We start from the raw sequence: 13,064 nt of genomic DNA, 5'->3' as shown, positions 1-13,064 counted from the left end.
TGCATTGTGAAGGCCTCAGGGACTAGAACATTTGTCCACTCATGTCACAGTCTGACCAAAAAGCCAAGAGGCTATGACCAACACTGGCTGGAGAGTAACTATCTAGGTCACAGAGGACAGAAGATATCCTCTATTTATGATATCTATGAGAATATAACAGTGAGCTCCAGACTAAGACACTCAATGGATGAATACTATGGGTATTTCAGTTAATAGATCAAAAGGGGGAGACAGCCCAGCAGGGAGGAGAAAAATCTACAGACAACAGACATTTCAGTGACACTAGCCACGTGGGATGAGTGGGGCTCATTAGGAGGTCAGTTCAGTTCAAAATGTTACAAAAGTAATATCACCAGAAACATTCACCAAGTAATAGGGGAGTCTCCAAACTGCCTGGATGTTGGCTGGTGGGCACTGGGAGCCTCTGCTGGTCCTTCAAGAGCACAATGGCGGTGTGACTGTGCTCTCCAGTTTTGTTAGCCACTTACACTGATCTTATCTCTGTGTTTTATTGAGACAGTCTCGCAGGCAGGCCTCTAACTCTTGATCCTCTGGCCTGCTGAGTTCTGGGATGTCATTCCACCACATCTAGAACTGAGACACTATGAGGAGGCAGTGACAATGGAGGTGCTCTTAGGCAGGCAAGCTGGTCACCAGGGCTGGCCATGAATGGTCACCACTTTACCTGGAGCTTTACCATACTGCTGGCCTTTGCGTGTGCCAGCACTTGTCTCCCAGAACAGGTGACAGAACAGCCTCCTCTGGCCCTAGCCAGGGCTCCTGTGTTTCTCACAGGCAGTGGGGTGATGTCATTCTCACAGGGCCATTTTTCCCCTAGGACCAGGTGTGCAGAGCTGAAGGGGGGCAGCATAACAGACTGAACAGTTTACAGTAACTAGATGTGATGAGCTGGGCCATGGTGTCTGTCGCTGGAGCCTGCTGTCTGCTTTGGTCTCCACATCAGGTTTTCTAACCCTGGATGGTAGACTGGGGTGGCAGGGAGAGGGGGGCTACTTACCAGCTGGCCAATCCGGTCTAAGTTATCCAGGAAGTATTTCACTGATTCACCCTGTCAAGAAGAGAAATAGTCACAGCTCAGTTTTGATGGAGGGAGCCAGAGTAACAGATGAAAGGGTGGGGTGGGGGTGACGGCAACAGGGCTGTTCCGCTATGCAAACAGGAAAACAAAGTCTAGGAAGGCAGAGAGTATGTGTGTGTGCTTGGTTTTTTGTTAACTTGACACAAAATAGAGTCATCTAGGAAGAGAGACTAGTGGTAGAGAAATGTCTCCATCAAATTGGCCTGTAGTAAATCGGGGGGTATTTTCTTGATTAATGGCTGATGTGATGTGGGAGTGCTGTGGATGGTGCTGTCCCTGGGCAGGCAGTTCCTGGGTTGTATAAAAACGGTAGACGAGCAAACCAGGAGAAGTGAGACAGTAAGCAGTGCTCCTCCCTGGCCTCTGCATCAGCTCCTGTCTCCAGGTTGCTGCCTGACTTCCCTCAGCGATGGACTACTCGGTGAAGTGTAAGCCAAACAAACCTTTTCCGCCCCTAGGCTGCTTTGGGTCACAGCTACGAAAAGCAACATAGGACAGTACAGGTAGTTTAAAAAATAATACAGGTGTGGTGCTACATATCTATGATCCCAACTCTTGGGAAGCTGAGACAAAATACCACAGTTCAGGGCCAACCAATCCAGGTAGAACACTACCCTATTTCAGAGAAACAAAACAACAACCAAGCAAAAATAATCCCCAAACCCTACAACTTAAAAAAACAAAAACCAAAAAAACCCTCCAAAACAAAAAACAAAACAAAACAAACAAACAAAAAAACTGCATCAGGGACTGGAGATGTGGCTCAGTTGCTAGAGTGTTTGTCTAGCATGCAGCATGGAGTCCTGAGTTCCACTCCTAACACAATATAAACTGGGTGTGGTGGGCACACCTACAATCCTGGCACTTGGGAAGTGGAGGCAAGGAGGATCAGGAGTTCTAGGCCACCCTCAGCTACAGAGCCAGTTTGAGGCCAGCCTCTGGTATGAGAGGCCCTGTTTCAAAACAAACAAGTAAAGGAAACATCTATCATTCCTGCAGCTCCAGCCCTAGATTCAAATTTTTCTTGGTGCTTCCCTGCAGCTTCTGTATAGATGGTGGACACTGCCATCTCCAGGTCACACCAGCAGCAAGGGCTAGGGCTAGAAGTCAAACCCTGGCTGGTGTGTGGTTTTGCCTCTGACACACATGGCCCAAGGGGCTTTGGGTGCTGTCTATAGAAACACTAAGTCCTGAGGAGAGGGGACAAGAACTGGCACTCCGGTTTCTAGAAGCACTCTGTGATTCATGACACAGGACAAGGAGAATCTTTGGACACAAACAGGGCCATCGAACAACTGATGCCTCTCCCTGTGTGCACCACTCACGGCCCTGCCCTCTAACTAAACGCAATGGCACTCACAGGGTCCTAGAGGAGCCGAGAGGCTGTTATGTGGTGACTAACGGGAATGTCATGTGTGTGTGTGTGTGTGTGTGTGTGTGTGTGTGTGTGTGTGTGTGTGTTACAGTGTGCAAAGCTTCCTTTAGAAATCAACGGCTGGGCTAGTGAGATGGCTCAGTGGTAAGAGCAGTTGCTGCCATGGCTGATGACCTCAGTTTGATCCCTGGAACCTATGAAGGAAGAAATCGAAAACTGACCCCACAAAATTTTCCTCTGATCTCTATCTACATGTGTGCCACAGCATGCATGTGCCTGTGCATGTACACACACAAAATAAATGTAATAACAACAATTTAAAAAAAAAAAAAACAAGCAAGGAAGCAAGCAAGCTGAAGATGGGAAAACAATTCCTCCATGAACCCCAAAGAGCATGGCTCTCTAAGAACCTTAGTCTAAAAGATGACAGTGGGCCTGGTTCACCTGCTGCCTTTACTTTGGTGCATTCTCATATAATTGTACAAAGGCAAGGCCATACACACATGTGCAACAAGACAGCACCGAGACAACAAAAATTATTCTTTTACTTTATGCTTGAAAGAGCGTGTGTGCGTGTGTGTGTATACGCGTGTGTGCATGTACACGCACATGTGTGGAGGCCAAAAGACAATCTTGGCTGTCATTCTCAGGAGGACTGTCCATCTCTGAAACAGGTCCCCCAGTGTTCTGGAGATCACCAACCAGGCTAAACTGTCCAGTGAATCCCAAAGTTCCTCCTGTCTGCCTATAGATGCTGGGATTACAAGCACGTGCCACAACTCAAACTCAGGTCCACATGCATGGGAGGCAAATACTATGCCATCCTAGAAAGCTGCACATTCTAGGTCTTTGACAAGGGAAGGCCAAGACAGGGCACCCATTACAGCTTGTGATTTTCTGACAAAAAGTTGAGAACAGGGCTCACCAACCTCTAAAGGATGGTTGTTTTGGTTGTTTTATTTTTAAAACCTTTGAGAATGGGGGGGGGGTGTCTCATGATGTAGCCCAGGCTGGCCTGAACTAATGATCCTCCTGCCTCAGCCTTCTTGGTGCTGAGATGACATTTGTGCACTCAAAGCCTGGCCCTTGTTTGTCTGTCTCCTTGTCCTTTGTCCCAGATGGTCCAGAGGAAGAAGTGAACAGTCACTTCCTTCCTGCTCTGGAGGGAAGGCCACAGGAATGACTCAAAGAGAGGATTTTGTTCCAGGGATAGCAGCACTCAAGTCTCCCTAACCCAGCCCCCACAATAAGCAGAAAAGACGGCCCTGGTGGCTGGCAACCAAGCTCTGAAGTAGGAAGAGGCCCCTGAGGCCCAGAAACAAGCTTTCACCTTTCCAGGCAACATGGGCTCTTTCCACAGCAGTTCCCACCCTCCATGTAAGGAAGTCTCTGTCAAGAGACCAAGTGGCTCAGCCCCTATGCTGACTATTCCCTCTCTTGGTCCTGTCCACACATCCCCTCCCCAACACAAAGACAGGAAGCTGCTGGATCACAGCTAGTCCATCCCTGCTGGCTGGACAGGGCATTCCTTCGGTTCTACTGAGTTGGTAGCATAAGCAGAAGGAAAGAGGAGTCTCTATCTGGGGCATGCGTGCGTATGTGCTTGCACACATGTATGGAGGCCAGAAGACAGTCTTGGGTGTCATCCTGAGGGTCACTCTCCATCTCTCACCAGGTCTCTCAATGGTCTGGAGCAGTCTTTGTGTATGCTTTCAAGGCTGGCTACTGTTAGACATGTCCCTGCTGTTAGCTTAGGTGGTGGCACCAACAAGGAGGAGGAGGAGTCCCTGTTTAGTGCAGTTAAATGGCTGGGGATTAGTGGGACAGCACAGATGTGATGTGCACAGGGTCCTTGGAGGACACAGTCAAGGGTGGCAGGTAACAAGGAAGAGCTGAGAATATCTTTATTGACAGCTACCAAGAAAATGGGGACATCAGTCACATAACTTAGTGTGCCCTCAGCCCCACAGTCCCTTGAGCCTCAGAGGTCCTGTTTATTGTAAAAAGATACACATCTTCACCCCTTCAAAACCCTTTAGAGACTCTTTTTTGGTAGCTGTTTTTTGAGACAGGTCTCACCATATAGCTTTGGCTACTCTGGAATTTACTATTTCTCTGAGAGATCTATTTGCTTCTGCCTCCTGAAGGCTAGGATTAAGGGCGTGTGTCATGCTGGGCGGTGGTGGTGCACGCCTTTGATCCCAGCACTGGGGAGGCAGAGGCAGGAGGATCTCTGTGAGTTCGAGGCCAGCCTGGTCTACAGAGTGAGATCCAGGACAGCCTCCAAAGCTACACAAGAAACCCTGTCTCGAAAAACCAAACCGAAACAACAACAAAAAAGTGTGTGTCACAACACCCAGCTTTCTTCTAAATTTTTTTTCAAAAGTTTATTTATTCATTTTTGTGGGTGTGTGCACATGAACACCACTGTGTGTGCATGTGTGTCAGAGGACAACTTGCAGGAGTCACAGCCCAATGTGTGTCTTTCTTTCTTTGTTTTCTTTTTTGGGGGGGAGGAGGGTGGTGGTTCAAGACAGGGTTTCTCTGTGTAGCCCTGGTTATCCTGGAACTCACTCTATAGACCAGGCTGGCCTCAAACTCACAGAGATCCACCTGCCTCTGCCTCCCAAGTGCTGGGGCTAAAGGCATGTGCCACCACCACCCCACCCAATGTGCGTTTTTCAAGGCTGACTATGTCAAGTATTTCCCCTTTCCCAGCTTCGAGACCCGAGCACCCACTGTCTATCTAGCACCTGTTTAGACCTGGCCCCTAGCAGTGAGAAAGACCCACCCATCCACTGGTAGAGCTGCTAATAAACAATCAGCAAACCCCACAGCCTGCTGGGAAGTTCTAGCCTTGAACATGGGTGAGTCAGCACCTGTTTCTTCAGCTCCTTCTGGAAAGCCCCTGGATTTTTACTCTATTCCCAAATAGAGCAAAGACTTGGAACCCAAAGCACTTGGTAGCTCAAGCTTCCAATAATCCTTGCATTAGAAATGAAAACTGAAGAAGTCCAGTCCCACTTTCACTGCTGGAGACTGAACTAGAGCCTCACATGCTAGGCAAGGATCTACCACTAGACCCTAACCACATCCCTCTTTATAGTTTTCATTTTGAGACAGGCTCTGGCTAAACTGTCCAGGCTAATCTTGATCTTGCAATCCTCCTGTCTCAGCTTCCAGAGTAGATGGGATGACAGACCTGTGCTGTCAGGTTTAGCTCTGAGAACAGTTTCAAAGCCAAGAATATACAAATACATATCTAGTGTGGTATCTGAGCATCGGCACCCCTGACACTCTTCACAAAGGAGGGGATGAGCAAGCTTGTTAGTGTCGGGAACATAATTTTGACCCTGAAGAAGTCTCAGGGACAAGGAACCTGTTAGGAGAACCACTGCTCCACAGAGGATGGTTCAAACAGCCCAGTGTGAAGTGACCACCATCTACCTCTAAGTTCAGCGGACACCCAGCTCAGCCCTGCCATTAATTAACATAACACTGCAAACATGGAGGTTATGATCACTACATGTATATAATGTATCTCAAAAATACCATGTTTGTCTAACAAGTCAGGGCAAAGTTTTTCTTTTTAGGGGAGTGTGGTGGTGGCAGAGCATCACTCTACTGTATCCTAGGTTGGCCTCAAACCTGCCACAGCCAGTCTAGTAACATTTATGTTCCTTTTTTTTTTTTTTGAGTCAGGGTCTCACATGTAGCCTGGGGTGGTTTCCAACTCTCAGAGTGCTAGGATTACAGGCATGTGCCACCATGCCCAACCTTACAAGTATTTATACACATAAAGTTAAAACACAGGCAAAACTAAATTCAACACTAGTTATAAAAATTAATAGACAAGCCAGACATGGGAAGACTGAGCCAGGGGCATCCCAGCCCAGCCTGGAATACAGAGAGACCCAGCTGCAGATGCCAACAACAAGCCAAACCAAACCTCCCTAATGCACAGACCTTGTTTCCTAGGAGGCAGACATCAGCTGAGGCCCTCTGCTGTTACTAGCTTTCTGCAGCTTGAGAGGCAGATGCTACTGTCCTCAAACTACAGACACCCAAGTAAGGAGGAGGCCAGGGAGCGAGCCCGGGTGCAAGCTGTACGCTCTCCTAGCTTACCAGTTAGTGGTATTTAGGTGACCAAACACCAGACAAAATAAGGAAGACGTGCCTCACCTCAGGACAAGAACCCCACTGGCTGCAGGTTGTGGTATTTGTGGACTTTATTCTAAGTTTCCACTCAGTTATGGGTCTGGAGCCATTTGGCTACTTTTAAAATGTGTACATGCTTTCAGACTAAATTTTATAGCTGTCCAGGATGTGACAAGTATTTCTAAGTTTTTGCTTACTTACTGTTATTATTGTTGTTTGCACACATGCAGGTTATGAAGGTTAGACAAGTTGGTTTTCTCTACTGTGAATTCAGGGATCGAATTCAGATCATGTAGCTTGCGTGGCAAGCACGTTCCACCCACTCAGCCAGCTCTCCAGCACCTATGCTCACTTTCTAATGTTGGGCCAACTTGCCTTCCTGCAACAAACTCAATTTGACCATGACTCACTGTATGTATATATGTATGTATGTTTATGTATATGTGCCTGTATACGTGTGTACATATGTGTAGAGGCCAGAGGTCAACTACTGTTTTCCATCTTCCTTTTTTCTTTTCTTTCTTCTTTTTTGTTCCACCTTATTATTTGAGACAGAGTCTCTCATTGACCCTAGAGCTCACCACTTCAGCTAGGCAGGCTGGTCAGCAAGCTCCCAGGATCTGGCAGTCCAATCCTTGCAATCCTTAATTCGAACTCAGGTCCCAATGCCTCTGCAGCAAGCACATTATCCACTGAGACATCTCCCCAGACCGTAGTTCTTATTGGGCTTTTTTTTTTTTTTTTTTTTGGTGTGTGTGCTTGGGGCTGGGGTGGGGGGAGGACAGGGTTTTACTTATATAGCCCAGGCTGGCTTGGATCTTGTGATCCCCCTGCCTCAACTTTCTGAGTGCATGTACCAACATGCTTAGTCAAGAGGCAGTTTTTTAACCGAAACAAAACTCCTCAGCTCTACTCTAAGATGGCTTTTTGGCATCTCCACACCATTTGTTTCCTCCTGAGCTGAAGTGAGTCCAAATACTCTATAAGCAGACATATAACATGCAGGACCAGGGCTAACTCAGGACTAAATTCCAGAGTAAATTAGAGTGACCAATCCCAATCTAGGCAGCAGTGGAGAGCTACAAATGCCCTTCCAGCAGGCACTGGTCCTGCCTTCCCTCTTGTTAAGGCAAATTGGTTATTCCAAAGACAAAAGGAATTAGAGCTTGACGTAAGGTCATCTCTTGATGAGCCCCATGGAGATGTGTGTGACTCACAAGCACACCCTCACCCAGGAAAGTCTGCAGCCTTCCGTCCTTGTGAATCTCCCCAGGCCCCTCCCCTAAGGTCACCCTCACTTCCTCCCCCAGGCAAGTTTGGTTTTTCCCTCAGGGAAGTAGCAGCTGGCCCAGCTCTGCTTGTCACAGACAGGCAGCCTGAACTCCTTCAGGACAGGATGCTGTCCTGTGGGGACTTCCCACTCCAGTGCACACTGGCCTGGCCTGGCCCTCATGGGTTCCCAGGCCATGTTGCAGGCTCCATGGCAGCCTGGCTCTGCTACCTCTCCAGGCCTCAGTTTCTCCTGACCCCAGTGCTGAGGCTAGGCTGACAGGGATGAGCACTCATTTGGGGGTGGCTGCTGTGAGGATGGGACTTGTGACACTGCAGAAGGGAAGTAGGAAGGCCACCGGATGCTACTGAGGTCTAGGGAAAGAAAAGAGAAAGCTGAGAGAGAGAGAGAGAGAGAGAGGCATGCCTCCTACAGGCCCATCAGGACCACTGTCCTTTAGTTTAATTTATCGGGTGGACACACACCCATTTCACAAAGGCATACCTTTATTATGTGTATGAGTATTTCGTCTACATGTATGTGCCTGGTGCCTATGGAGGCCTGAACTGGACTTAAAGATGGTGTTAAGCCATCATGTAGGTGCTGGGAATTAAACCTGAGTCCTCTGCAAGAGTATCTTGTGTTCAGGCATACTTTTATTTATTTAAGTTTTTTTGAGACAGAGTTTCTCTGTGTAGCCCTGGCTGTCCTGGAACTCACTCTGTACACCAGGATGGCCTTGAACTCAGAGATCCGATGTACTGAGATGAAAGAAGCCACCTTCTGGCTCAGGCACATCTTTAAACCAGCCTCCAAGTTGAAAGTTCGAACTAAGTTTTTGTTTTTGTTTTTTTTTTTAATTTACAAATAGGGTCACATGTAGCCCCAGCTGGCCTCAAACCTGCTCTGAGGCCTAAGCTGACCTTGAACTTATGATGATTCATGCATGAGGAGGCCCATCAAGGGTCCTGCTCTGTTACTCTCTGCCCTGTTCTTTTGAGACAGGGTCTCTTACTCTACTGGAAGCTACGCTGGCAGCCGGCAAGCCCCCGCAATCTGCCCACTTGTCCCTCCATAGCACTGGGGTTACAGGGGTGCACAGCCACACCTGGCTTTTTATGTGAGTGCCAGAGATCTGAACCCAGTTCTTCACGTTCGCACAGCAAGTGCTTTTTAGCAGCTTCAGGGTTTTTTGTTTGTTTGTTTGTTTTTAAAAGCCTGACAACAAGCAGTTGCCCAAATGGGCTGCTGGAAAAGAAAAACTATCAACACTGATAAAATTAAAAGCCATGGCTACTCAGGACGCTGAGGTAGAAGAACACAGGAACTAACCTGGGCAACATAGTGAGGCCCTGACTCAACACAAGCGTCAACACCCCAAACAAACAAATGAAAAGCTGGGGCTGCTAATGAAAGTGGTGGAGATGGGGACTGAGGTGAGACTGTCACAAAAGCCATGGGCGGAAAGTGCAGGTCAGAGGTAGAATGCTTGCCTAGCATGCCAAGCCCTGGGTTCTGTCCCCTAGTCTGTCTGTCTGTCTGTCTGTCTCTCTCTCTCTCTCTCACTCCACCCCCTCCTAGGTGCCAGGCACTGGGGAGATTGTGTGCCTGACACAATTTATCTTGCTTAATTCAAAGAAGGTACAGAAAATCTCATTTCCCCACCTCAGTTGAAGCAACCAAAATTTAGAAGTTAACTTGGCCATGGTCAAAAAGCTGGTAAAGGGTGGGAAGATGGCTTAGTTGGTAAAGTGTTTGCTGGGCAAGTATGAGAACTTGAGTTTGGATCACCATGTAAAAGCTGGGTGCAGACACACAGTTTGTCACTGTGTGTGTGTGTGTGTGTGTGTGTGTGTGTGTGAGTGTGTGTGAGAAACCCTGTCTCAAAAACTAAGGTGGACAGTGACAGAACAAAATATCTAATGTCAACCTTTTGGCTTTTACATGTCCACACATGCATAGTAACACTGTAACACACACTAAAACACAGACAGCCTGAGAACAGAACTGTGGATGACAAAAAGCTACTGACCAGGCTTTCTGCCCACCAGTGAAGTGCAACTGTGTCTCATACAGACTACACTAGGCCCCCTGAATAAGTGTGGCAGCTCCCCTCTGAGAAGAGCAGGGGCACAGAGCAGCAAGACAATGAGAGGCCGGCCAGACATATGCAAGTCCCTCCCATTTGGTGGTGGAGGACTGCCAAAAGGAAGGGGGTCACAGAGTCTTCCCGCTGGATATGACAAGGCTGAGCTTCCCCACACAGGCTGAAGGAAAAGAAAACGGGTCAAAGCAACTTCTGCTTGCCAGACCCTGAGTCATCACTGATGTGGGGGCAATGGGCTCTCTGAAGCAAGAAGAGACAGGCTCTGCCATGCAGCCCAGGCACTGTGGCCAGCTGGGAGGCCAGGCAGAGGGCAGGCCTGTGGGGCTCTCCTGTGGGGCCTGTCCTCATAAAGAGCCCTGCTGCCATCTCTCTGGCCAGATGGATGCTCTGACTCCTGGGCCTGTGGTCCCAGGACCACTGACTCAGCAAGCCACCCATTCAACTTGGACTCTGGGAGGACAAGGGGCTTACAGCTCCTTCCTGGCTTCTGACCAGAGGTAACTAACAGAAGTCACTTTCTCCTCTCTTCTTAGAGTGTCCCACTTCTGGAATGTTCTGCTGATGAGAGGTTAGCAGGATTTTATGAGACTCTGCCCTAACACACATGCACTCGTGCACACATGGGGTGGTGTTCAGAGTGGTGTAAGTATGAAGGTTGCTGTCCCCATGTTCCTCAGGAGAGGCAGACACAGAATGACCTCATCTGACCATGAATGGCAGTACACAATTGCCAACTTGCCAGTGTGACAGCTTCACATGGCAGATGGCTGAGCCGCAGCACAGACGGCCCTCTGAAGGATGCTTCCCTTGTTTGGCTCACTGTGAGTCAAAGCCTTGTCTGACACAGTAAACACCCTTCACCCACTCCTGCTGCTGCTGGAGGCTAACACTGTGACACACCCACCACTCAAAGCACAGACCCGTGTGCAGCAGGAGTATTGACATCAAGGCCTCAGGGTCTGAGGCTGGCCACATTGGTATCTCAGCTACCCAGGAAGCTAAGACAAGAGGATCCTAAGCTTGAAGCCTGGGCTACATAGCAAGGCCCTGTCTCAAAATACAAAGCAAACCGAGGGCTTAGGGCTAGGACAGAGCTCAGAGGTGGAGTACTTGTCTAGCATGTATGGGGTCTGAGTATGATTCCCACCAAAAAAAAAAAAAAAAAAAAAAAACCCAAAAAACAACAACAACAAAAAAACAATTTAAGGTACAAGCATCTGGGCACAGGTGAAATTGTGACATTTGCATTTTTTAGTGACTGACCAGCAAAAAAAGAAAATTTTTCATTAGGTATCTTTGCTTAACTGTGTATTCTGCTTATGTTTTGTTATTAGATTATTTCATCATATTCAAAATCTGGTTGATCTCTGTGTATGTGCATGCGTGCGTGCATGCATGGGTGTGTGTGTGTGTGTGTGTGTGTGTGTGTGTGTGTGTGTGTGCGTGTGTGCTCGTGCAAACATGTGCACACACTCACATGTTTGATGTACTCCAGGCTTCTTGCCTTCTTTCTGTTTCAGCTACCTGAGTACCTGGATTAAAGGTTTATTATGCTACGATACCTGGCTTCTCTCTAATTACTCTTAATTAATCTAAACAAATTAGTTATTTTAGTTAACTTGACCTTATCCAAAGTAAAAATTACCATACGAAACAAATCAGATGAGCAAATGATCTTGATCCAGGTCCTCGTTTGTCACCAGCAGACAGCTTCCACACAGAGCCCCATGGAGGCAGTGCACAGTCCCAGGCAGGACTCAAAGGCTGAGAATAAAACCAACTTGCCAACTGACCAGACAGCAAACCATAGGTGACATTTAAGTTTCTTGGTCACTCCTGCCTTTCCCCTTTGTGGATGTGAAGCAAATACCCTGTCATTTAGAACTAGAGTCAGGCTGGGAGTGGTGGTACACATGTGTAATCCCAGCCCTTGGGGGTGCAGGCAGGGAGATCCTGAGTTGGAGGCTGGCATGAGCAACACAGGGACAGCCTGTCTCAAAACAAACAAATGTGCCAGCCATTTAAGAATGAAGACCTGGGGTTTCTGTGATGGCAGTGCCACCTAGGAGGGCCTTCTTCAGAGAACAGTCTGGAATGCTCAGCCGAAGCCAGGCCACCTCAGGGACACCTCCTTGGAGAAACATTAGGCATTTATGCAGGAAGAGTGCCAGGTGAAGTGTCATCCTCCCATTGCCTGAGCAGTAGGAACTTTCCAGACAAAGTGGACATTTGAAAGGTGTCAATGACTGTCTCTCAAAGCAACATGTTTTTTATTTTTTTGGGAGAATTAACTTGGTATTTTTGAAAAATTTCCAAGCTTGGTAAATAGAAATACAGCACAGAGTTTGGCTCCTCCAAGCTGGCTGGGGAAGATACAATATTTTATCACATTCTACCCTAAAAGCAGTGAGTTCCTTTTTAGAAGAGAACATTCATTAGCTGTCAGAGGCAGGGCTAGAGCGACAGTTCAGCAACTAAGAGCACTGGCTGCTCTTGCAGAGGACCAGAGTTTGTCAGCACCCACATCAGGTGACTCAACTGCCTGTAACTCCAGCTCCAGGGAACCCAACACCCTTTTCTGGTCTCTGAGGACATCCAGATGTGTATACTAGCACATGCATGCATGCACGCATGCAAAGATTATAAAAAAAAAAAAAAAATTGAAAAAAGTGGTTTCTGGGTTCAGTGTCTGTAATAGCAAGAATGGAATGGGGAGACATCATAGCAGACTTGTTCACTATTCAAAGCCCTCCAAATGTTTATCTGGAAAGACAAACAGCCTAAAAAAAATAAGGCCTCAGGGCTGGAGAGATGGCTCAGAGGTTAAGAGCACCGACTGCTCTTCGAGAGGTCCTGAGTTCAATTCCCAGCACCCACATGGTAGCTCACAACCACTTGTAATGAGATCTGGCACCCTCTTCTGTATACATAATAAATACATAAATCTTAAAAAAATAAAAAAAAAAGAATAAGGCCTCAGCCCTTAGTGAGCACTGTTCATATTTACCCTTCGTCTGGTGGTTGAGGTCTGCAATCCTAGCCACTAGAAAGGCTG

General features: G+C 47.7%; 1 protein-coding gene across 1 annotated transcript in view; it reads right to left on the bottom strand.

Annotated features, from left to right (window-relative positions):
* Window positions 1-13,064, bottom strand: part of Gna12 (G protein subunit alpha 12) — an 82,038-nt gene that overhangs the window by 2,497 nt on the left and 66,477 nt on the right. Inside the window, exon 3 of the mRNA XM_036172341.1 lies at window positions 1,019-1,069. Within this exon, the coding sequence (XP_036028234.1) occupies window positions 1,019-1,069 (51 nt within the window). The remainder of the gene's footprint in view (window positions 1-1,018; window positions 1,070-13,064) is intronic.

Source organism: Onychomys torridus, chromosome 22, assembly GCF_903995425.1.
Source record: "Onychomys torridus chromosome 22, mOncTor1.1, whole genome shotgun sequence".
Taxonomy (NCBI): domain Eukaryota; kingdom Metazoa; phylum Chordata; class Mammalia; order Rodentia; family Cricetidae; genus Onychomys; species Onychomys torridus.
The sequence above is the reverse complement of the archived record's forward strand: the minus strand, read 5'-3'. Positions and strand labels throughout refer to the sequence as shown.